We start from the raw sequence: 24,809 nt of genomic DNA, 5'->3' as shown, positions 1-24,809 counted from the left end.
GTACCTCACACCCCCTTTCCTCCAGGGTCTGAGGAGCAGCTGAGTCCCAGAGTTCAATTCAGACCTGAAGCACACCAAGCTGGGGCCTCTGAAAGTCGTCAGGGCTTCTAATCTGGCAAGAGGGCAAGTGGGCAGGCCAGACGAGCTGCGGCCTGATCACCTGAAGTTGTGGCCAAATGCCTCCTTGGAGGGGGCAGGCCAAGGGGTCTTTGGTTTCTTACAGCAGATCCCTGCCTCGCCTGTCCACAGTGGGGTGGGGCCTGGAGGATGAAGGCCTCTGGGGTTGGCCGAGCCTCGGCTACAGCCTACAGCACTGGTGTGCCGGGACCCCGCAGCAAGTCACACACACTGAGCAAAGAATGCAAATTTATTCTTTTATAGTTCTGGAGGCTGGAATCTAAAGTCAGTCTCACTGAATTAAAGTCCAGGTGTCAGCAGCGCCATCCTTCTGGAAGTCTGGGGGAAGAGTCCATGGCTTCTGGAGGTGGCCTGCATTCCTTGGCTTGTGACTCCTTCTCGACTCCTTCCCTCTTCAACGTCCTGCTTCCGTCAGCACACCCACTTGCTCTCACCTTCTGCTTCCCTCTTATAAGGATCTCTGTGATGGTACCCGGCCCACCTGGGTGGTCTGGGATCACTGCTTTCGGTAAAGACCCTGGATTCCATTGCACCCACGAAACCTGTCCGCAGGCTCCTGACCTGAGGCCTGGGCCCCTTGGGCTACCATCAGCTTAGGACAACCAGGCTGCAGAGCCGTCTTACCTTCCTGGTGTTTCAGTGACCGAGAGGGCAAGGAGTGGAGATTTTTTGCTCTGGGTTCAGCAGGGTCCTTCCTAACCTTGTTGGATGTCACCAACCCTCTGTTCCAACCAGAAAACTCCCTGCACTGTCTCCTTGTAAGTCAGGATGAGCCTAAACTAAGCACCAGAAAAAGGTACAGGGACAGACAAGGGCCCCCATGGAGCCTGCTGGCCGGGGGTGCCTGAGGGTGCCTGCCCCAAGTCAGCTGACAGCAACAAGCCCGAGGCTGGGAAGGTGCATAGAGAAGGCTCGGCCTCGGGGCGGACAGGGACCCGGGAGGCCCTGGGATGCGTGAGGCCCACCAGGACAGCATGAAGGGCCAGCGTGTGCGTGTGGCTGCAGAGCTGGCCGGTGCCGTGGGAGCTGGAGCAGCAGCTAGGGACTGTGGTCCTGGCCCGCAGAGATGGGACAGAGACTGTGGTTGGGAGCAGTTCTGAGGTTGTGGGGAGAACATCTCTGCCCCTGGCCCCTGAGGGCGAGGTCAAGGTCCTCACCAGAGAAGTGTAGCTCAAAGTCCCAGAAACCGGGCTTTTCTTTGTAATGAGAAATCAGAGGGGCGGGGGACAGTGGCAGAGCAGGAAGCGGGGGCCTCCCTCGCTACCTCCTCTCCATGTTCTGCATCTGCAAACTGAGGGAGGTGAAGCTGGCCAGGAGGTCGGTCACTTCATCCACCTGTAGGAGGAGACCCAGGCTCTGGTCCAGGCGCCAGGCTCCCTGGCCTCCCCGTACCACAGGCTCCACCCCGGGCACTGCCTTTCCTTCCAGGGCACCTGAAGGCTTCTCTTGACTATGGAACAATTTACCAAGGGCTTGATCCTTGACACTAGGTGGCCTCAGGCTGCCACCAAGAGCACAGCTGGGGAACACATCCCAGCCATTGCACCTTCAAAGGAAGGGGACGAGGCTGGGAAGGGCATGGCAGGCTGTGACCACAGGCACAGCCTCTCTCTGATACGAGGGTCTGGCGGCCTTGGAGCAGGGCTGGAGTGGCGTCAAGGCTGCCACACCTGGCTGGACCCCTAAGGTGCTCACCTGCTCTTTGGTGCTCGTCATCTGGAGGCGGGTGCAGAGGTCGTCCAGCCGCTCCCGCTGTTCGTGCCGCCCCAGGCGTTCCAGGTACTCCCTCAGCATGTGGATGATCTGGAAGAGGGGGGCTGGCTGAGCCACCTGGGGCTAACTCGAGATGATCCAGGGGCCCAGAGGCCAGAGGCAGGGTGTCTGTGGTGAGCAAGGCCTTGCCCAGAGCTTGCGCAGGCCTTGGACTCGGCACAGGAGGCCAGGCTCACCTGCTTCACCTCCAGCCGCACGGCCTCCAGGCACTGGGAATGGCCCTCCTGCAGGATGTTCAGCTTCGACTTGGCCAGGTGCAGGGGCGTGCGGCCAGCCCGGTCCAGGGCATCCACACGGGCTCCTGGGGGGAGAGGCAGAGGTGAGCACACTGGGGGTGGGGGGGAGGGAGGAGGGGCAGGAGGGGGGACCACATACCTCCTCGTAGCAGTGTGGTGATGACAGGGACATGGTTGGTACAGGCCGCTAAGGAGGAACAGAGACGTCAGAGTGGGAGCACTGGGTGCAGGGGTCAGGGCTGTGGCTCCAAGTGAGCCTGTGCCAAGCTGTAGCTCCCACGAGGTGTCCCCAGGGCAGCCGATGGGCAGCATTCGGCAACGCGGCCCACCTCCCTCCCTGTGCAGCTGGGGAAACTGAGGCCTCACAAGCCACCTGTCAGCAGCAAGGCCAGAGTGAGGCCAAGGCCTCCCGACACTCCCACAGGTGCTGCTGGCAGGTCAAGGCTGCTACATGGGCTCTGCCAAGGGCACCGCCAACTGCAGAGGGACTGGATGGTCTACGGAAGACAGGCTGCTGGGAAGTGGGGCCTGGACGCTCAGGTTGTCCCCTGATGCTGGGAGCCAGCAGGACCCCAGACCCTCTATCTCAGGAGCCTGTCGGTGCTACACAGGGTTTTATTGTTCTTCTTCTTGGTTACACGTGACAGTAGGATGTATCTTAATACAGGTGTCTTGAAGACACTTGAGGACTTACCCAGGTGCAACGGCGTGTTTCCCAGCCCGTCTCGCTGGTTGGGGTCGGCCCCGTGGTCCAGGAGCAGCTGCACTAGAAACAGGAAAACCCAGGGAGCTGTCAGCGGCTTCCCCGCCCTGGACCAGTCCCCTCGGCTGGCTGAGGCTCGCTCAGTGTGGGATGCTGAATTTGCAAACCCGGTTCCCTATGTTGTTTCATTCATTCATTTCATCACCCCTCAATGGGGTTCACGTGCAGGACCCTCAGATCCGGGAACTCAAGATCCCAGGAGGGCTCCTTAGCACACACAGGTGCGAGGGGGCTATTTTTAGGGGTCAGGAAGTTACTAGAGAAGGCTGCCCACGTCATTTTCTTCTCCTCCCTTAACCAAGTGCCACAGTGAGAAATAGGCCAACTGAGGATGCTGAGCTCAGTGAATGACATCCCCTCCTGACGTCTCGGGTCACCTCAGGGGTGCCTGTGGTATTGCCAGGGTTTGCCAGTTACCCTACTGGATACCCAGGAAGGTCAACTGGGTCCAGGACATTGTGTGGGAGCACTGGACTGAGCCTCACACCATACACAAAAACTAATTCCAGAGGTACCACAGACCTAACTGTGAGAGGTGGAATAGCCCGGCTTCTAGAAGAAAACCAGAGAATATCTTCATGACCCTGGGATAGGCTAAAATTTTGTAAAAATCACAAAAATACTAAACATAAAAAAATAAAAGACTGATCAATTAGATTCATTAAAATTAAGAACTTGTGTTCATTAAAAGACACCACTCATGGCTGGGGATATAGCTCTGTAGGTAGTGGTATGTGCTATGTGGATGCATGTGTTCCTAGAAACTTGGGAGGCTGAGGCAGGAGGATCACAAGTTCAAGGCTAGTCTCTCCAACTTAGGGAGACCCTGTCTCAAAATAAACAGTTAAAAGTGCTAGGGATGTAACTTAGTGATAAAGCACCTGGGTTCAATCCTAATATCTACCCATCCCCCCAAAAAAGATACCACCCATGGAAGGGAAAGATAAACTCAGAGAGAAGGGCACTAATAGTGGATACATACCTAGAATATAGAAAGAATGCCTAAAATTTTAAAAATAAAATTATATCATTTTTTAAAATGCTGAGAATAAAATTTCATATAAAAATGTCTAAAACTTATTTAGAAAATAGACAAAAATACTTGAACAGATGCTTCACATGAGGGGACCTACAAATGGCCAGTAAATACATAAAGAGGTGCTTGACATCACTGGTCAGCAGGGAAATGCAAACTAAACCACTGTGAGCTGTTAACATATAAAAAGAACTGGCAGTAAGCATGCGGAGGGAGGGGGACAATGTGGGACACTGCTGGCAGGAGGGGGAGGGGGGCTGGGACGTCCACTTTAGGGAAAAGTTTGGTATGTCCACCCTGGTGCTTCCACTCCCTCTCCAGGGCTTGCACCCTGCAGAGTCAAGCGCTCCAGCCACTGAATGCAGCTTTATTCTCAATAGCCCAGACCTGGAACCATGCACATGTCCATCAACAGAACGGGTGAACTGGGGAAGAGCACACAGCCAGGTAGTAACCAGAACAAGAAAGGACAAGTTACTGACCTGCACAACATTTGTGCCTGGATCAACCCCCATGTAACTTTCATTGAGGGTGTGTCCAGAGGAGGGCAGGCTGTGTGCTTCTGTTCATGTGAAATTCAAAAGCAGCCCAGCCCAGTCGGCAGGGAAGGGGTCTAGACAGGGTGAGAGCCTGGTGGGATCTAGACAGGGTGTGGGGCTGCCAGGAGCTGAGACAGCTGATGACTGGACGGGGGTGGACAGGCGCGGTTCATTGTTTGAAGCTGCGCCACATTTAAAACCACAAACAGCCATCCTGCTGCCTCCAAGGAAAGCTGCCAGTTGTCAGGGCTCTGTCCCCACCCGTGGACTCCTCCCTCGGAGTCACTCATGGTCCTTCCCATCTGGCAGTGCTGGTTCCAAAGGTGAAGGGGCAGGGGACTGTGGTGCCAGGTTCCTTCCTGTCGGGTTCCCCCTGTGGCCCCGCTGTGCAGGCGGCAGCTCCCCCCACCGCCCAGTCCCAGGCCCTCCCAGGACTCACCAATCTGGTCATTGCCATTACAGGAGGCAAAGTGGAGAGCCGTGCGGCCCTTGTCGTCAGCTGCACAGGGATCCGTGCCATCTTCCAGCAGCTGCTGCACTGACACCACCAGGGTGGGGAGGAAGGGGACAGCAGCAGTGTTAGCTGAGCTTCAGTTCCCAGGGGGGGGACAGCAGCGCTGGGGTCCCTCCAGACAGTGCTTAGGGCCTTGCTAAAATATCTGAGGCTGGCCCTGAACTTGCAGTCCTCTTGCCTCAGCCTCCTAAGTACTGGGATTACAGGTGTGTGCGACTATACCTGGTGAGATATTTGCATTTTGATGAAACAAATGGTTACATAGACCATGTTTATAATACACAAAATATTATATGGGCTACAAAAAAGTGTACATAGCCGTTTTAAACCTGTAAAGAAAAATTTTTTTTTTTTAGTTTTAGGTGGACACAATATCTTTATTTTATTTTTATGTGGTGTTGAGGATCAACACCAAGTGCCTTGCGCATACCAGGCGGGCATGCTACCACTTGAGTCACATCCCCAGCCCCCCAAAAGAAAATTTCTATGCACAGGAAAAGGAACTGGACAGATACCAACAAAATATTTTTATTTATTATTTATTTTTTCAGTTGTAGTTGGACACAATACCTGTATTTTATTATTTATTTTTATGCTGTGCTGAGGATTGAACCCAGTGCCTCACATGTGCTAGGCAAGCGCTCTACCTGAGCCACAATCCTGGCCACCATAAAAAATGAACAGGGTGTGTGTGTGTGTGTGCATGCAAGCGCACTGCTGGGATTGTGGCTCTGCAGTAGAGCACTCACCTCGCACATGTGAGACCCTGGGTTACATCCTCAGCGCCACATAAAAATAAATAAGCAAATTAAAGATATTAAAAAAAAAGGAACAGCAGGGCTGGGGCTGTAGCTTAGTGTAAAGCATCTGCCTTGCATGTGTGTGAGGCACTGGGTTTGATCCTCAGCACCACATAAAAATAAATATATTGTGTGTCCATCTACAACTAACAAAATATATAAAAAAAGAAAAATTATAAAAAAAGTGAACAGCAATCAGATCCATTGCTAACAGTATGGATATTTTTCTTGTATGCTTTTATAACTTCCGAAACATTTTAAGTGCAGCTGTTATTTTCATCCTCAACATACTTTAAGTGATTAGGAACTCATAGAAAATCATTTATGACTTGACAATAACCACAGGATATAAACTGTATGTTCATTATAATTGTTAAATTTTATAAAACCCAACATGTTCAGAACGAACAGAAAATGCTCACCATGAATGCCATGAAAATGACGGTGAAGCCAGGCTCGGTGGTGCAAACGGTAATCCCAGCCCAGAGGCTGAGGCAGGAGGATCACAAGTTCAAATCCAGTCTCAGCAATTTAGCAAGGCCCTAAGCAACTTAGCAAGACCCTGTCTCTAAATACGATATTAAAAAAAAAAAAAGGGCTGGGATTGTAGCTTAGTGGTGAAGCGTTTGCTTAGCACGTGTGAGGCGCTGGGTTCAATCCTCAGCACCACATAAAAATAAATAAATAAAATAAAGGTATTGTGGTATTGTGTCTGTCTACAACTAAAAAGAAGGGTAGGGGCTGAGGTTGTGGCTCAGTGGTTGAGTGCCCCTCGGTTTAATCCCTGGTACCAAAAAAAAAAGCAATGGTGAAAAACACCATTGAGTCCTTCAGGTAAATCTAACAGGCTCTGAATGGAAAATTACAGAATTTCTTTCAAAGTACTAAAACCACCTGATTTAAGATGGACTGAACTTTCTGTGGGAGGTGTTATTAAACATTCTCTGGTCATACACTGGAGATATTAAAAAACACAATGGTTACTGTTTTTCATTGAGGAACTATCTTAGGTTGATGCTTGAATATTCTAAAATATTAAAGTTCATGGAAAAAAGACCAAAGTGAAGAGTTGAAACCCCTCCAGCTGCTAGACCTGCTGACCACGGCCGTTCCAGAAGCAGGGGGAGCGTCTGAAGCCCGTAGGGCAACACCTGCCCTCACACCTGCTGCGAGTGGGCGCCTGTGACCCACAGTTCGTCATCGGTGCTCACAGTTGAGCTGCTGACCACAGCATCTTACCACCAAAGCAGAATGATGTGCAGAATAATGGTCCCCCAAGATGCCCCATTCTAATCCCTAGAATTTGTAGATGTTAGGTGTGCAAAAGGACTTTGCATATTTGACCAAGGCTGAGGACCTTGAGGTGCAGGGATTATCTTGGATTATCCAGGTCTAATCTAATCACCTGTGAGTCCTTAAAATCAGAATCTTTCCCTGCTTCAAGCATCAGAGAACCTGGAGGGTTAGAAGGACTCTTCCTAGCTGGAGTTGGAGACAGTAGAAGAGTCTTCAAAGCAAGGACCGTAGGGGCCCCCAGGAGCTGGAAAAGGCAGGGAAATACATTTTCCCCAGAACCTCTGGAAAGAGATGCAGCCCAGCTGGCACTAGATTTTAGCCTGGTCAGTGAGACCTGGGTTGGACTGCTGACCTACGGAGTTACATGAAAATACATTCATGTGGCTTAAGCCACTAAATTTGGGTACTCTGTTAAAGCAGATAGAAAACTAATGCACCACTTTCCCCTGTCTCATAGGGAGAATTAAGCCAGTGCACACAGTTAACAACTTCTGTCCTAGAAGCTGTCTAAATGCCTTCCATGCTGCTGCTGCTGCCACCACCGCCTAGTGAACACAGGAGAGCAGTCCCCTGAGTCCTGTGAGGGCCCTGCCCATGCCTTGTCAACCACACAAGTTGATCTGAGATCCAGTCTCATGGAGCAGCTGGAGGTGGCAGATGGCACCTGGCAGGTAAGTTCACTCCTATTAGCCTGAAGTTCAAAACAGTACCTGCTCTGGCTAGGAGTTGTGCTGGGTGCAAAAGCAGACGTGGTCCCCAGCAACAGAGGACCCACAGGGTGATAAGATGCCATGATCAGGCGGTTCCAGGTGACAAGGGGCAAAGGGAGTGAGTACTTAAGCTGTCTTACTTTTTTTTTTTTTTTTTTTTTTTTAGAGAGTGAGAGAGAGGGGGGGACAGAGAGAGAGAGAGAGAATTTCAACATTTATTTATTTTTTCTTAGTTCTCGGCGGACACAACATCTTTGTTGGTATGTGGTGTTGCTGAGGATCGAACCTGGGCCGCACGCATGCCAGGCGAGCGCGCTACCGCTTGAGCCACATCCCCAGCCCTGTCTTACTTTCTTCAAAATGACTACAAAGCCAGAGAACGAATAACAGGCCAACTGGCGCGTTTTGATTCCTGGCCCTTCCCCTCCCCAGCAGCCCACAGGTCCCTGGAGCTGGACCCACAGCACACACTCACCTGTTTCCACATCGTTGGCATTGGCAGAGTCCCTCAGTCTCTTCAAAGCTGTGACGAGAATAAGAAGTGCCCATTAAAAAAATAGTCATGACTTACAAGGAGGGCTTACTAGTTTTCCTCCTTAATTCACCCTTTAACCACCACAGTATCTAAAGGAAACAGCAGGGCGCAGTGGCGCATGCCTGTAATTCCAGAAGCTCAGGAGGCTAAGGCAGGAGGATCTCGAGTTCAAAGCCAGCCTCAGCAATTTAGTGAAACCCTAAGTAACTCAGAAAGACCCTGTCTCTAAATAAAATATAAAAAAGGCTGGGGGTGTGGCCCAGTGGTTAAGGGCCCCTGAGTTCAATCCCTAGTAACAAAAAGAAAAAAAAAAAAAAAAGGGGAAGTAAAGGTGCCAGGGTACACAACACCACAGGGGAACAAGGAGAAACTTGAACCGCACCTCAGCCACAGCAAAGGCCACTTTGTGTAGCAATTCTGACTTTTGGGTTTGACCTTGAGTGAGCTGGTTAACACCCCATGGCCTTTCCTCATTCTATCATCTGCAAAACAAGGGTGAGTTGCCCTGCCAGCTCAAAATGGCTGCAAATGCAAAATGAGGTGATTTACGTGGAAGTTCTTGGGAACTGACTACACCAATCATCTTCTATTCCTTTCCCCAAACAGGTCATTCCCAATGACTTACCTAAATTTGGTAATTCCCAAATGGAAACACACTCCCCTTTAATGATACTACTTCTATATTAGAGCTAATAGAAATCAATGCCTTCATCATCAGAGAAATGATTGAAAAATTGCAACTCAGATATAACAAATCCTTACATCCATGTAGTACCTCATAATATATATAGCTCCTTTTTTTTTTTTTTTTTTTTGGTACCAGGGATGGAACCTAGAAGCACTTAACCACTGGGCCACATTCCCAGCCCCCTTTTATTTTTTATTTTTAAAATATTTATTTTTTAGTTGTAGTTGGACACAATAATCTTCATTTTATTTTATGTGGTGCTGAGGATCAAACCCAGGGCCTTGCACGTGCTAGGCGAGCACTCTACCATTGAGCCACAACCCCAGCCCCTATTTTTTATTTATTTATTTATTTATTTATTAATTTTTTTTTTTAAAGAATGAGAGAGAGGGAGAGAGAGACAGAAGTTTTTTTAATATTTATTTTTTAGCATTTGGCAGACACAACATCTTTGTCTGTATGTGGTGCTGAGGATCGAACCCGGGCTGCACGCATAGCAGGCGAGCGCGCTACCGCTTGAGCCACATCCCCAGCCCCCCTATTTTTTATTTTAAGACAGGGTCTCACTGGGTTGGTTAAGGCCTGGCTAAGTTGCTAAGGCCGCCTCAAACTTGCAATTCTCTTGCCTCAGCCTCCATGTCACTGGGATTACAGGTGTGCACCACCATGTCCCGCACTTCTTTAATTTTCACAACACCAACAAATGGGTTAATCATAGCTTGTTTGAGGAGATCCTAAATATCGATATTATTACTCTCTCAGGGCCTGGTTTCAGTGTCATTCATAAAAGGTAGAAGACAATATGGTAGACATCTGAGAGTGGGAGTTTTGAACGGTGACTGACCTGGGTTCTAATATCAGCACAGGCACTTTCTACATGACCTGGAGGAAGACAAATTTCTCTGATCCTCATCACTAAAATGGTCACAATTTCTGTTTCTCAAGGAGTTCTAGTGAGGATTACAAAGAATCAGTCAAGAGGGTCTGTCTTGATCTAATACATCTCCTTATGAAGATAAGAAAGTCAAATGGTCAGAGGGTCACTATACATGGGTCAAAAATGTAGGATTTAGGGCTGGGGATATAGCTCAGTTGGTAGAGTGCTTGCCTCACATGCACAAGGCCCTGGGTTCAATCCCCAGCACCAAAAACACACAAAATATAGGATTTAGGAGCCGGGATGTACTCAGTGATAGACAGCCTGCCTCAAGGCCCTGGATTCCACCTCCCAGTGCTACAAAAAATAAATAAATGACCATGTGTAACCCCAAGTGTTTAGCACACAACAAAGCCAGGATAAGAGCTATACATTTGGTACCTTACTTGGCTCTTGCAACATTCCTGTAAAGCAGGTATTATACCCATTTTACACAGGGAAAACCAAGGCTGGAAAGGCCTGTAGTTTGCCCAAAAGACTGAATGTGGTAGAGGAGTCCAATCCAGGTCTGTGCACTTAAGCAAGCAGGTACAACCTAGCTGTAGGCTCTAGCCTCCCCTCTCTCTGATGATGAAAGTATTCTCAGAATCCCGTATTATTATCTACTAATAAACCCCGCAGTCGTGGAAAATCTCTTCTCGGGAATTATCAAGTGTGGGGAGTCTGGAGAGACCGGCTCCGAGCAGGAAGACTTTTTTTAGAAAAAGTCCTTAGCAGCTATAATAATTATTATCAAAGGAGACCGAAGGGTCACCCTGGGCTCTAAGCCAGCCGTCGGAGGACTCCAAGCTGCCGGGAAGGGGCAGTCGGAGGTCGGTTCTAAGGGGCTAGTAACTCGCGCCAGGTCCCCCGCGACGAGCGGCTGGGCAGAGCCGGCCGCTCGCGCCGCTCACCGTGCACCTCCTTGCCGGTGGGCCCGAGCCGGCGGTGGGGCCTGGCGGCGCGCCTGAGCCGGCCGGCGGGGATCTTACAGCGCAGCTCATCGCGCGGCTCCGCGTCCTGCTGCCACAGGACGTGGAGGTAGCGCAGCGGGGACTGGGCCCCGTCGGACGCCCGGCCCGGGAGGCCTGGGAGGCCCGCGCCGCCGCCCAGTGCAGACCCGAAGTCGGCGAAGGAGAAGAGGCCCTCGGCTTCCGTCAGCGGCTCCGGCGCCACCGCGCACTCGCCATCCGAGCTCGAGCGGCCCGAGCGCGGACCGTCGTCCGCGCCCCCGGCGGCGGCTGCCATGGTAACGGCTCCGCACGGGCCTGGCCGCTGGAGCCTCGTTCCCGACCGACCAACGGACCCAGTTCCCTCCGCCCTAAGTCTGGCTGTCAGCGAGCGAGCAGGCGGGCCGGGCCTGCAACCACGGCAACCGGGCGAGGGGAGGGCTCACAAGCTGGAGCTCTTGGACCAATGAGGATCCTTCCAACCTGCACCTCCCAGCCAATCGGGCAGAGAGGGCATAGTACGAGCAAGATAATTGGACGGGATTTCCAGCAACATGACTGGCGGATATAAGAACCAATCATAAATTTGAAAGCCTAGGGCCCCCGCCGTCTGTACCTACCGGAGCCAATAAAATGGCGAGGTTTTTAAGACCCTCTTCCCCCCCCCCCATTTCCCCTGTCGTATCATGGAAAAGAAACCGGCAGCTGTCGTAGCCAATCACGGAAAGGTGATCTGCAGCCAATCACGAAGGAAAGTCAAGAAGCCGCACTACGTGTAGCTATAGGCGTGTTTAAATGAGAGGAAAAAAAGAACTTCCCAGAAAATATAAGTAGAAAAAGGAAAACATTCAAGTTTGCCATGCGCTGTGGCACTAGCCCCAGCTACCGGGGAGACTGAGGCAGGAAGATCGCCGAGTTCGAGGCCAACCTGGCAACTTAACGAAACCGTGTCTCAATAAGTGAAAAAAGTAAAAAATGTTTAAAATTTGGAGATATTAGCCCCAACTACGGAGTAATAGCTTCTATTTCTATTAGATTTCCTTCCGCCGGGATTCGTTTGGTCACCCCAGGGTTGATCGCAGGGTTAGAATCACAATCCAGCAGCCTTACATCAGAGTAGCGCCTCCGTCCAAGAGAGTCACTGAGCAGGTGTTTTTCCACGCCAGGTCTTGGACACAGATCAGGCCGGTGTCCCCGTGATGCTCACAGTCCACCGGGAGAAGTCAGAGTCCCGGAAACAAGTTCAGCAAAGCAGTTAAGGATGCATTTAACAACATCTGGCATCTCCCGGGTGCACTTAAGATGTCTCACAACCTGTACTCCACCAACAGTTCTATAAGTAGGCAAACAACACCATTCCTGTTTAGTAATGAGGAGCTGAGGCCCAGCTCTCAAGTGAGGAGGTCTGTGTAGAGGCAAAATTTCTTCCCAAATGTAAACCGTTTCATTCCACACAGTTAAAATGCAATCTTTCTTTGACGATTGGAGAATCATTTCCAGATTTTGTGGTGCCTACAGAACACCATTGTGAGAATTATCGTTATCCAGACGTGGGGAAAAAAATGCTGTGTTCATTTGAACCTTCCCCTTCTGACTCATATTATTAAGACGCCAACTCCACTTGTAGCTAGAAGGAAACAGAGAAACAAACATTGTTGAAAATGTACCATCAACTAAGTACTTAACACCCATTATATCATTTAGTTCCCATCTCTAGGGATTTAACAGGTAGATTTTTTTTCTTTTGTTCATTCTGTATTGGGGATTGAACCCTGGGCTTCGTGCATGCTAGGAAAACACTGAGCTCTATCAGGATAGAGTTAGAAAGTTGAAGAACTGAGAGTTGAACCTAGACCCGTCGAGACGCCATAGTCTTCTCTAGGATGCTACTTTTTTTTTGGGGGGGGGAGGCGGGGTAAGCATTGAACCTACCAGTGCTTAACCCCTGAGCAACATCCCCAGCCTTTTTAAAATATTTTTTGTTTTGAGACAAGGTCTCACTAAGTTGCTCATGGCTTCACTAAACGCTGAAGCTGCCTTCAAACTTGTGATCCTCCTGCCTCAGCTTTCTAAATTGTTGGAATTACACGCGTGTGCCACCACACCTGGCTAGACTACTTTCTTAAATGAAAAGCCTCCTGTGAACTTGACTTCTGGCAGTCTAAGCAATACCCTGTCTCAAAATTTAAAAAAGGTTCGGAGTGTATCTCAGTGATAGAGCACTGGGTTGAAGCCTCAGTGTACCGCTCCACACAGAGATGCAGTCAGGAAACAGTCTGCCATCACACAGCCCCTTTTAACACCTAGTGGGCTTCAGTTTCGACTTTGCTCTATGAGCCAGGTGTGGTGGTGTACGCCTGTAATCCCAACAACTTGGAAGGCTCAGGCAGGAGGACCACAATTTTGAGAACAGCCTTGGCAACTAGGCCCTAAGCAAAGGGCTGGTGAAGTGGCTCAGTGGTTAAGTGCCCCTGGGTTCAATGCCTGGCACCCCCGAAAAAGGAGATTTTGCCCTATGATTCATATAGCAGATGATCCCTGAGAATGCTTCTGGTTCTGATTTGTAACATAAAACTGCAATAAAGTTGGTGGGTGGGAGTTTGTGAGATGATGCTCAGAAAAGTGAAACAAACAGGTAAACTACTGTTATTTCCTGACTTCACTGTGCAGTGGGGGGTACTGAGGCTTGAATCCAGTGTTCTTATCACTGAGCTACATTCCTACCTTATTTTGTTTTTTGTTAGTGGGGATTGAACCTAGGGGTTCTTGACCACTCAACCACATCCCCAGCCCTTTTTTCTATTTATTTAGAGTCAGGGTCTTGCTGAGTTTCTCAGTGCCTCGAAGAAGTGCTCAGGCTGGCTTTGAACTCTTGATCCTTCTGCCTCAGCTTCCCAAACTCCTGGAACTACAGGTATGCACCACCATGCTCTGCCATTTATTTATTTGTTTATTTTGAGACAGGGTCTTGCTAAGTTGCTTATGGCCTTACTGAGTTGCTGAGACTAGCCATGATCCTCCTGCCTCAGCCTCCTGTATGGAAATCACAGTCATGTGCCACCATGCCCATTTACCCCTAGCCCTCTTATAAATTTTATTTTTATTTATTTTTAAAGTTTTTTAAAAATTTTATTTGTAGATGGACAGCATGCCTTTATTTTGTTTATTTTTATGTGATGCTAAGGATAGAAGCCAGTGCCTCACACATGCTAGGCAAGTGCTCTGCCACTGAGCTGCAGCCCAGTCCTTAAATTTTATTTTGAGAAAGATCTTGCTTGGGTTGTTTGGAAGTCAGGTTTACAGCAAGCTTTTCATTTAAGAGAGCAGTATGTTGGAGACTTTGATCTCATGCATATAGGAAATGGAGCTTGAAATGAATCCAGGCAGACTGTGAAATATGCCTGACTTTCCCAAGTCAGACAATTTCCTGCCTCAAACCCCAGGCAAAAGAAGATCAAGAGAAACCGAGCAGCATTTCAGCTGCTAAATCCTCTATTCCAAGAGCTTTCGTCTGCTCAGTTTCCACCCTTTTGAAGTCCTGGATTCCCATTAACACGGGAACCTTGCAAAATCCAACACCCTGTGATCAGACATTTCATGGTCTGTAATGGGGTTCCATCTGGTCTGCTTTTGTGTCAAAGTCGCATTTCTAAGCCAAGCTGGCTTAATGTGCTGCCAATCAATGGACTAAATTGTTAGCATAATTGCAACCATCTTCCTTTCCTCCACCCCCACTTATGAATACTGTTCTTATTCTCAAGAAATAGAAACTAGCCTGAGATAAAACCTACTGGCCTGGAGACGGGCCGTGCAGTTCTCTCCCTGTTCTCTCATTGGGAGAGAGGAGACAACTTACCAGCCCCTGAGATGGGGACACACTGGTTTCCCTGTTCTCTCCTTGGGAAGATAAAGGGACATGTCTGTTTCCTTGTTCCCTCTTCTGAGAGATAGAAAACTGCCCATCTCAGTTCCTAAGAAACAAACTTGCCTTCCACAAGATCAGGGGATGCTTATTGTGCCACAGCCATGATTCTAGCCTGTAGAAGCTAACATTCATGGGGGAGTTGCTGTGGCTCTCTAACACTTGATGCTGCTGTTCTGCTTTGTGCAGAACAGACTTGTCAGGCTCCTAACAATAAACCCGCTTCTTATCTCAGGTGTTAGTGTGTGTGATCAGTTCTGTGCCACTTTTCTTTCATAAATGTCAACTCAAATTCAATTGTACAAATATGGGTTGAGAATTGGGAGCAGGAAGTGTGAGGAGCTGTTACAACAATAGAGGTGAGATGATGGGGCTCAGACAAGAATGACAGAGACAAGGTGGTAAGACTGAGAGTCTGCAACTATTTTGGAGGTGGAGCCAACAAGATTTGCAGATGCACTTGAGTGTGGGCTATGAAAAAGGAAGCAGGTGGAGGATGGCTGTGAAGGTTTTGGTCTGAGCAGCTGAGAAATTGAAGTTTTCATTACCTGGAAAACTGAGGGAGGAGCAGAAAATCGGAACCTCAGTTTGGCCATGTTAACTATTATTTTTTTTCAGGGCTGGGGACAAATATGGTCATTTTTTAGATATTCTAATGCTGTCCGTAAATCTGTGCGCTCAAGAACGGATAACACTGCCTAGAATGGGGAAGAAAGGTAATCCTGTTTCTCCCAAGATTACGGAGGAGAAGGGAGAAATTAGGGAAGGGGAAGAGAGAGGAAGAGAAACATGTCCATCTTAAAAATAAATTACCTTGACCGAGCAGCAAGGGCTATACTTAAAGCATAAAATGGACCAGTTACATTTTCCTCTAGCATTTTAGCTTAAAAAATGAATTTGATAATTTAGAAAAACTTCTTCCACCATCACAACTCCTTTTTAGTATATTCATGAACAAAGGATTGGGATGTAGTGCAGTAGTAGAGTGTGGTTTAGCATGTGCGAGGCCACAGGTACAATACCTAGTACCTCAAGGGCAAAAAACAGGTCCTGAGCTCTCCTGAGCCGCCAAGGTCTGAGGACTTGAACCACAGCTGGCCTCAATTTTGCCTGCCAACCTTAGTGTCTGAATTTGGTGCGTGGGGGGGCTCTAAATGCCTTCTCACTACCTTCTCACTGCATAGATCCGAGAATCAGCTTTTACACCCGCTAAATTTAGTCTTTTGAAGATATTTCTCCTGCAGGCAAACCGATTACACCTAAATCTAAGGTTAGGCCCCCTACGGCTGCATTTCCCTTCACGCGAGAAGCCGCCGGAGGAAGCTGTCAGCCATTTTTTGTGTGGCATTCTTTGCGATTCCTTTTTGCCTGTTCTTTGCGGAACTATGTCATGCTCTTTTTTCGGAATTCTCACCAGTACTATAGAGTTACATTCTTTTAAAGGCCTCTATTTGAAGAGTTAAAGAAAATTAGGTGACTTTTAAGAGTCTTTCACCTTCTTATCATGGCTGCATCCTGATGCTGCTGGCTCGGGAGCGCTTCCGGTTTCCCAGCTATACGAGCGGGGTCTGACTTCCGGCCTTGGAGAGGCAGGCGCGGACCGCTCTTTTCACGCTTTCCGGTGGTGTTGGCGAGCGCCGCAGTCATGTCTTACCCGGCTGATGACTACGAGTCTGAGGTAACGTGGTCGTAAACGCGCGGCGGGCTCGGCGGCAGGGTCAGGGCTCCCCGGATGCCCGGGAACGTGGCGGTATCTGGGCCTCCCCGGGAGTCCGCGCGGATGGCCATCATCGCCGGCTGCCTCCTGCATGGCCCCGTGCTGCCCCCCCCAGCGTCCGGCCCGTCATGGATCTGTCCCTGCTGCCCATTTCGCGTGTTCGAGCCGCTAGCTCTCTGTCCCAAGACCCGGGCGAGGGCGGGTGACGCGCTGCCGAGTTTCTGACCGAGCTCTCGGTCTGGGCTCCGTCTGCTCTGAACTCCCCGCCGCCCGCCGCCTCTGGCGCTCTGCTCCGATCCTTGCGCCCACGGCCGGTTTATTCTCCCATTTCTCGCAGGCATGGCGATTCTTGGAAAGTGGGGACTGTGTCCTGTCTTATACGCCTTTGTACCCGTAGCCCGCTTTGGCACATAGACGCTAGGCCGAGCATTTGGTTCACCAGAGGGTGACTGTCCTGACTGTCTCTTCCCTTACAGGCTGCTTATGATCCCTATGCTTACCCCGGAGACTATGATATGCACACAGGTGAGGCCACAGTTTGTCTGGCTAGTTCAGTACGCTCAGAGATTGGCACCCTTGTGAGAGTCTCAGAACCAGCACTGACACACACGTGTTAAAAAGTGCTTCTTGATGGTCCAGGTTTGGAGTCAGTCATTGGCCCTCAGTGGGAGGGATTGTGTAGAGCCTAATAAAACAGCCCTTTTTTTGTGGTCCAGTTCGGTCTCAGAAGAAAAAGATTACCGACCTAGCTGTGGTTTCCTTGTTTATAATATTAGCTGAAAAAGAAAATCATTTGGGGTTTTGTTTGTTTTGATGCTAGGGATTGAACCCAGGGCCTTGTGCATATTAAATATACAATATACCATTGATCTGCACCCCCCGCCCCCAAAGAAGAAAATCTTGGTATGAAATTTTGAGTGATTCAAACTAAGCCCAAGTTAAATCTTTTGAGGCTTTTGAAGTTTCCTGAAATGTTATAGTGACTTGGCTTGACTTACTGTTATGTTTTTATGTTTTGTACTTTATGTGAAATATTTCGTTCAATCCAGTTCTATAAAGCATGTGCATTAATATGCACATTTATATGTGCTCAGTTTGTCTCCTAAAGATGACAGCTGAGCAGAGAGAAGTTAGTAACTTGTAAGGCATTTAGTTAGAGATAGCAGTTATTTATTCAAAAAATATTAAATACCTATTACCACTTCGTAGTGTCTCCCCTCTCCCCCAACACACACAGATCTTCCACATAAAAGTATATCTACATGCAAGACAGATAAATTTCCAGACCTTAAAACCTTTTTAGGTTCTAGGGACAAAATATAGTAAGAAGTAACTTTACATTGTTATTTTCATAATGGTAATTTTAAAGGGCAGTGGAATTGGAAGTGACTTGGCAGGTTTGTGTCTCTGATTGTTTAAAAGGGGATTATACTGTTTTGTATTTATATTTATTTTTTAATTGTAGTTGGACACAATACCTTTATTTTGTTTATTTTTATTTGGTGCTGAGGATTGAACCCAGGGCCTCCCATGTGCTAGCCGAGCACTCTACCACTGAGCCACAATCCCAGCCCAAAATTATACTGGTTTTTATAGACTTGAGTTTGTAGGGTGGTCTTGCCCTTGTGTTCCATGACACATGAGTTTGGAAAGTGCTCTGAAAAGTCAATTGTGTCCAACCTGTAGGGGATCCAAAGCAGGACCTTGCTTATGAACGTCAGTATGAACAGCAGACCTATCAAGTGATCCCTGAAGTGATCAAAAATTTCATCCAGTATTTCCACAAAACTGTCTCGGATTTGATTGATCAGAAGGTGTACGAGCTTCAGGCCAGTCGTGTTTCCAGCGATGTCATTGACCAGAAGGTGTATGAGATCCAGGACATCTATGAGAACAGGTATGGGCCACTAGCTGAAATGACCTCTTTCTGGGAGGGACTAGTCTATTGGTACAGCAAAGGGTCTTCTATAATCATTTTTCTATGAAGAAGGCTCAGGGGATTTTTGTGATTCTTTAGGCCTAGAGACATGTTATTCATTTGGACTTTGTCTCCCCAGAAACTTACACAAGGCTTAAAATGATGTCATTACTAATAATTATAATAATACCAGCATATATTATCAGTATAGATTGATATTCAAAGTGCTTTTTCTGTATTTACTAACTTATATGTCACAGTAATCCCATGAAGTAGATATTATGGTTTTTCTCATTTTAGAGTTAGGAAAACAGGACAGAAATAAGTCACATTGCTAGTTAAGTGGATGTACTACTGAGTTTTGAACCTGCATAGGCTTGACACCAGAGCTAATTTCGAAACTATATAACCTTTCAGCTGATACATGGATAAACCAAGCTATAAAGCAGTTTTGAGGGGACTGTGCTTATTATTATTATTATTATTTTAGTGTTTATTTATTTTTATTTATTTTTAGTCATATATGACAGCAGAAAGTGTTTGTTTATTTTTATGTGGTGCTGAGGATTGAACCCTGGGCCTCACGTGTGCTAGGCAAGTGCTCTACCACTGAGTCACAACCCCAGCCTGGGACTGTGCTTATAAAATAGAAACAAGAGAAATCAGTCACGGATGGGATAGTCAAGAAAGACTTCACTAAGGAAAGCAGCAAGTCCTGGAATGGGGGAGAACATAAACAGCCAGAGACCTGTTGGATTCATGAATACAAATTGACCTTGGATCTGTTTCCATGTTCTTCAGGTTTTTCTTATTAGAAGTGCATAGCACAGTTCAATAGACATATAATGCTAGCCACATAAGTCAAATACAAAAAAGGGCTGGGGAGGTGGCTTAGTGTTTGAGTATCCTGGCTTCAATCCCCAGTACCTGCCCTCACCCAAATAAATAAATAATAAAAAGGACTGGGAATTTAGCTCAGTGGTGGAGTGTCCGTGGGTTATCTGCGATACTAACAAAAAAGGTGAGAGGTGAAAACTTATCTAAAATGTTATTTTCTCATAACCAACATTTTTTCTTTGTGGTGCCAGGCATTCAACCCAGTACCTTAAGCATGCTGAGCAAGCACTCTACCACTTAGCTGTGCCCCCTGCCCCGTATTTGGAAACCAATGAGGCAATTTACTCTTTTTTGACCAAGTCTTCTAAATCTAGTGTGTATTTTACATGTGTGGTACATCTTAATTTGTGTACATCAGAAATACTTCATCTTAAGTTTCATAAAACTTAAGAATTGGAAAAGTAGATTCACATACTCAAGTTATTCCAAATATATTTAGAAGTTTTCTAACAACTGGGTTAAGTGTTTATTTTTAAATTTAAAGTAAATTAAAACTAACTGAAATTTAAAATTCAGTTCTTCAATCACAGCCACACAACTGCTCCTGCATTGGACAGTTAGACAGATATAGGTGGTAGTCGAAGCTGAGCACGTGGTGTTTCTTTCCTTAGGAGAATGTATTGAGAATCACCGCCGGTTCCTTGGGAAGTGCATTCGTTTAGGGGTGTATGCAGGCGCAGTGGCACAAGTGTAGTACAAGCAACTTGGGAGACTAGCAGGAGGATAGGAAGTTCAAGGCAGGTGTCAACTTAGTGAGAACCTGTCTCAGAATGAAAAGGCCTGTGGATGTAGCTTAGTGATAAAACCTCAGTTCAATTTCCAGTACAAAAAAGAAAGAAACAAGGGCTGGGGATGTGGCTCAAGCGGTAGAGCGCTCGCCTGGCATGCACGGGCTGCTGAGTTTGATCCTCAGCACCACATAAAAATAAATAAAGATGTTGTGTCCACTGAAAACTAAAAAAAAAAAGTTAAAAAATTCTTTCTCTTTATTTTTTCTTTCTTTTCTTTTTTTTTTTTTTTAGAGAGAGAATTTTATTTATGTTTTAGTTTTTCAGCAGACACAACATCCAACATCTTTCTTTGTATGTGGTGCTGAGGATTGAACCCAGGCCCCACGCATGCCAGGCGAGCACGCTACCGCTTGAGCCACATCCCCAGCCCCTTAAAAAAAAAAAAAAAGAAAAGAAACAAACAAACAAATCAGTAGAAATATATCAGCAGAGAAGGGTTACAGGAACCAGATCCTTCAGAATAGACTTTGAAGAAGGGAATGGTCAATAAATGTTAAGTGAGACAAGACTCTAATTACCTTTAAAACCAGCTCCAGAACGGCTCCTCCCAGCTCCAGCCTCAAGCCTCCAAATGTGGTAGCGAGGTTTACTGAAGAGGCTAGCGAGAGAACACACCAGGGAGTGGACTTTTATGGGGGAACAAAAAATTATGGGGAAAATCCCATCCAATGAAGATTAAGGGGGGCAGCATCCCAAAGTCAGGGGCGACAATTGGGTCTTCGGGGCAGTGGCCAGATGCGCCTCTGTATGGACAAGCCCTCGGAGCTGGAGAAGGGTGACAGCTGTGTCTGAGCGCCTCTCACCCAGCCAGGGAGGTAACTCAAATCATGTGTGGGGATGGCCTCCCACAGGGACCCAAGTCTACCATGATTTATGTTTCATATTCACATAGCCTGAAGATAATTTTACATAATATTTTTAGTATGGTTGTGTTTAAAAAAAGTTTTAGTTTCTTTTAAATTTTTTGCCTGTAGTTGGACACAATACCTTTATTTTACTTATTTTATGTGGTGCTGAGGATTGAACCCAGTGCCTTGCATGTGCTGGGCGAGCACTCTGCCGCTGAGCCACAACCCCAACCCCAAGTTTTAGTATCTTGTGTGTGTGGATGTGCACTCGCGTCCATGCATGCTTGCACACATGCATGCTGGGGACTGAACTCAGGGCCTCACGATGCTAAGCACTCTACCACTCAACTCCATGCCCAGCCCTGTACCTGTGTTTTTTACTCTGCCCTGTCACATGAGGTCAGGTGTGGGGTTTTCTACTTGTGGAATCTCATTAATGCTCAGAATGTTTTGGATTTTGGAACAGTTTGAATATCCAGATAGGGATCCTCAAGCTGTCTAAAGGTTGTGGACTTGGAGAACGCTGGCTGTTTCTGTGACATCTTCCCTTCCCTGAGCCTGGTTCCCATCTGTAAAATGTGAGGATTGGCTCTCTCTGGTCTTTCTTGTTTTGGAGTTCTAGAGTTTTTTTGCTTGGTTTTCAGCTGGACCAAGCTGACTGAAAGATTCTTCAAGAATACACCTTGGCCTGAGGCTGAAGCTATTGCTCCACAGGTTGGCAACGGTAGGTGTGAGCTGTGTGTCCAGTGTGCATTTTGTTTCACCAGAGTTTGGTGTATTAACTGGCAAAATTACTTGTGAATGAAGGTTGTATGGGTCAAGAGGGGTCAGAGTCACGTGGGACTCAGTTCCTCCAACAACAAATTGTGACATGTGAAATGTTGTTCATCAGGGAAGCTTATTGGAGACTCAGTATCCAGAAGTTTTACCAGAGCCTGGTCATGTAGGTGCCCTCTGCCTAACAATAGAATTCCAGGCTCCTTGAAGGAAAGCAGTTGTTCATCATAAACCTTATTGCTTGCACAGAAGTTTAGGCACCACAGGCCATCCTTATCCACTAGGGAATGGTGGAAACCTTCCTGAAATCTAGGTTCCCAGAGGACAGCCTCAGGAGCAGTTTTTACTAAGGATAGCAGTCTCAGGCCTCCTGTTAATTCTTCCTGCAGCATCGATCCCTAAAAAGCTTTTTGCTCTCTTCTCTTCCTCCTTCCTTTCTTCCTCCCCTCCTTCTTTCCTTCTTTCCTTTCTTCCTTCCCCACTCCCTCCCTCCATCCCTCCTTTCCTTACTTGGGGATGGAATCCAAGGGTGTTCTGCCACTGAGCCACATCCCCAATCCTTTCTTTTCTTTTTTCCCCCTGGTGCCAGGGATTGAATCCAGGGGCACATAACTACTGAAACACATCTCCAGTTCTTTTTGTTTTATTTAGAGACAGCGTCTGATGAAGTTGCTTAGGGCCTCACTAAGTTGCTAAGGCTGGCTTTGAACTTGTGATCCTGTTGCCTCAGCCTTCAAAGTCTTTTTCTTTTTCATAGTGCATCATATCAATAGGACAGTTTCCTTTAATAACAGTTTCTAAGTGTTTGTAATTTTGATAGTATATTACTACTCTCTTTGGGGCTATAATTGTTATTTGCTGGCTTATTTAAAGATCCTGGAATAGAAGTCTAAATAATGGAGGGGAGTAAGTCTGAGACAAATTAGAATTTTGTCATACATGTATTCTTCTTTTGTGGTACTGGAGATTGAGCTCAGGGTGTCGCCTATTCTGGGCAAGAGCTCCACCATTGAGCTACACCCCCAGGCCCAGCACAAGAGTTTAGATGCTGTTTAGTCTCCAAAATCACCTCTCTCTCTTCTCTCTAAAGATTAAAACAGGGGCTGGGGATGTGGCTCAAGCGGTAGTGCGCTCGACTGGCATGCCTGCGGCCCGGGTTTGATCCTCAGCACCACATACAAACAAAGATGTTGTGTCCGCCGATAATTGAAAAATAAATATTAAAAAAATTCTCTCTCTCTCCTCTCTCTCTCTCCCTCTCTCACTCTCTCTTAAAAAAAAAAAAAAGATTAAAACAGCCTGAAGACTGCACTTGTTTTGTAGATTATTAAAGCACCCTTTTGCCATCTCTTTCAGATGCTGTTTTCCTGATTTTGTACAAAGAATTATACTACAGGCATATATATGCCAAAGTCAGTGTGAGTATTTTTTTGAGGTGTTACTAGCAGTTTTATTATAACTATGCCATTTTCATCCCTAGAAAACAGTCTCTATTTATAATAGTTCTGTATCTAACAGCAGTTGGCATGTTTTCTGAGCTTCCTTTGAGGATGCGGTGGCCGAAATGATCTAACCCAGAATGCTAGGGACTGCTGCAGGCAAACTAACACCATGCAATCTCTCTGTCCTTTTTATGTCTCCCTCCCATAGTTCTCTGACAGGGCACTGATCCCCATGCACTGGATTCCTAGCTGCCATTCTCATGTTTCTAGGTACCTTCTGCTTCCTCTTCTTGGGTGCCCATCCTTTTCCCCTTAGTGTGCCTCTGCTGAGTCTCTCCTGTTGTACGCAACAGGGTCAGCTTGCACAAGGCACAATGCTAGGTGCTTGGCACAAATCTGCATACCTCTAATATCCTCCGTGGCCCTGCCAGGTGGCAAGAGAAATGCAGAAAGGGGCTATTTGTTTTCAAATTTACAAAACTGATGAGTGGCAAAACTTCTAGAACCGAGGCTTGTAACAGTGTTCTACACGCTACCCCAGCTTTGGGCACTTGATGAATTCTGTTCTTCCTGATTTCTGAATGTTTGAGTGTCCCTCCATACTGATGAATTTATTTTCTATTTTTGTGGTGCTGGGGATTGAGCCCAGGGCCTTGTGCATGCAAGGCAAGCACTCTACCAACTGAGTTATATCTCCAGCCCCATATTGATGACTTTAATAAAAGATATGTCTTCTAGCCGGGTGCTGTGGCGCACGCCTGTAATCCCAGCAGCTTGGGAGGCTAAGGCAGGAGGATACTGAGTTCAAAGCCAGCCTCAGCAAAAGTGAAACCCTGTCTCTAAGTAAAATGCAAAATAGGGCTGGGGATGTGGTTCAGTGATCAAGTGCCCCTGAGTTCAATCCTCGGTACCAAAAAAAAAAAAAAAAAAAAAAGATCTGTCTTCTGTGCTGGTCTGTCCACTGGAATCCAGAGTTGTATGTGCAGCGGCTGTTCAGCACCTCCACTTGGCTGTTGGACAGCCATCTCCAGCTCCTTACTCCCAAAGCTCAGCTCTTACTTTCCCTTTAAACTCCTTCCAAATTCATTATCTTGATAAATAGATTATACTGTGTCCAGTTAGACTGGAAACCTTGGCCTTGTTCTTGACATTTCTGACTTGACGTCCCACCTGGCAGCACACTCTTCAGCCAGCCACTTCTGCCTGCCACCTCTCTGCTTCCCTGGATCAAGTCGTTCTCTTTTGCTTCATTTACTGCAATAGCCGCTTTCTACCCTTGCTCACTTACGTTTACTCTCAGCCTAGAAACCAGCGTGATCCTTTTGAAACAGCCTCATCAGGTCCTCTCGGTTCTACCCTGACTTCCCATCATACTTACAAGAAAACCCCGCATTTGAGCCATGGTCCCACCACCTCTGGCCAATGATTTCTTGCCAGTTTCATTTTCTGCAACTTACCCCTGCCTCCCAGGCTTCTAGCCCTGTCTGTGGCACTTCAGAGCACTCGTCACTAGCATATCATGTTAGAGGTTTATTTGAGGTCTCTCTTGCCTTTTCTTTCTCCAGGGAGGGATTTCACTGAACAAGCATTTGTTGTGTAAGGT

The 24,809-nt window shown here is 47.3% G+C and overlaps 2 protein-coding genes and 1 long non-coding RNA gene across 6 annotated transcripts in view; 1 reads left to right on the top strand and 2 right to left on the bottom strand.

Annotated features, from left to right (window-relative positions):
• Positions 1–349: 349 nt before the first annotated feature.
• Ankrd54 (ankyrin repeat domain 54) lies at positions 350–11,308 on the bottom strand. Of its 3 annotated transcripts, none has more exons than XM_040278210.2 (8): positions 10,859–11,308; positions 8,281–8,328; positions 4,925–5,023; positions 2,842–2,908; positions 2,287–2,334; positions 2,088–2,212; positions 1,834–1,941; positions 350–1,473 (listed from the first exon to the last, which is right to left on the bottom strand). In XM_040278210.2, the coding sequence occupies exons 1-8, from the start codon at positions 11,190–11,192 to the stop codon at positions 1,466–1,468; spliced, it is 837 nt and encodes a 278-aa protein (XP_040134144.2). In that variant the 5' UTR covers positions 11,193–11,308; the 3' UTR covers positions 350–1,465. The 3 variants fall into 3 exon arrangements, with proteins under 3 accessions (XP_040134144.2, XP_005322321.1, XP_040134148.1); XM_005322264.5 differs by having other exon boundaries at positions 2,842–2,913; positions 10,859–11,305; XM_040278214.2 differs by having other exon boundaries at positions 2,842–2,913; positions 4,925–5,018; positions 10,859–10,999.
• Positions 11,309–11,668: 360 nt separating this feature from the next.
• On the bottom strand, positions 11,669–16,428 carry LOC144378522 (uncharacterized). The gene is made up of 2 exons (XR_013440269.1): positions 16,312–16,428; positions 11,669–12,521 (listed from the first exon to the last, which is right to left on the bottom strand). It is a non-coding gene; the product is annotated as an uncharacterized LOC144378522 (long non-coding RNA).
• The window catches only part of Eif3l (eukaryotic translation initiation factor 3 subunit L), a 30,939-nt gene continuing 22,490 nt past the window's right edge, over positions 16,361–24,809 (top strand). For both annotated transcript variants that reach the window (XM_078052769.1, XM_078052768.1), the window contains exons 1-5: positions 16,361–16,494; positions 17,010–17,058; positions 18,220–18,430; positions 21,632–21,711; positions 23,121–23,182. In XM_078052769.1, the coding sequence (XP_077908895.1) occupies positions 16,462–16,494; positions 17,010–17,058; positions 18,220–18,430; positions 21,632–21,711; positions 23,121–23,182 (435 nt within the window). In that variant the 5' untranslated portion in view covers positions 16,361–16,461. The remainder of the gene's footprint in view (positions 16,495–17,009; positions 17,059–18,219; positions 18,431–21,631; positions 21,712–23,120; positions 23,183–24,809) is intronic.

This window comes from Ictidomys tridecemlineatus, chromosome 6 (genome assembly GCF_052094955.1).
Source record: "Ictidomys tridecemlineatus isolate mIctTri1 chromosome 6, mIctTri1.hap1, whole genome shotgun sequence".
NCBI lineage: Eukaryota > Metazoa > Chordata > Mammalia > Rodentia > Sciuridae > Ictidomys > Ictidomys tridecemlineatus.
The sequence above is the reverse complement of the archived record's forward strand: the minus strand, read 5'-3'. Positions and strand labels throughout refer to the sequence as shown.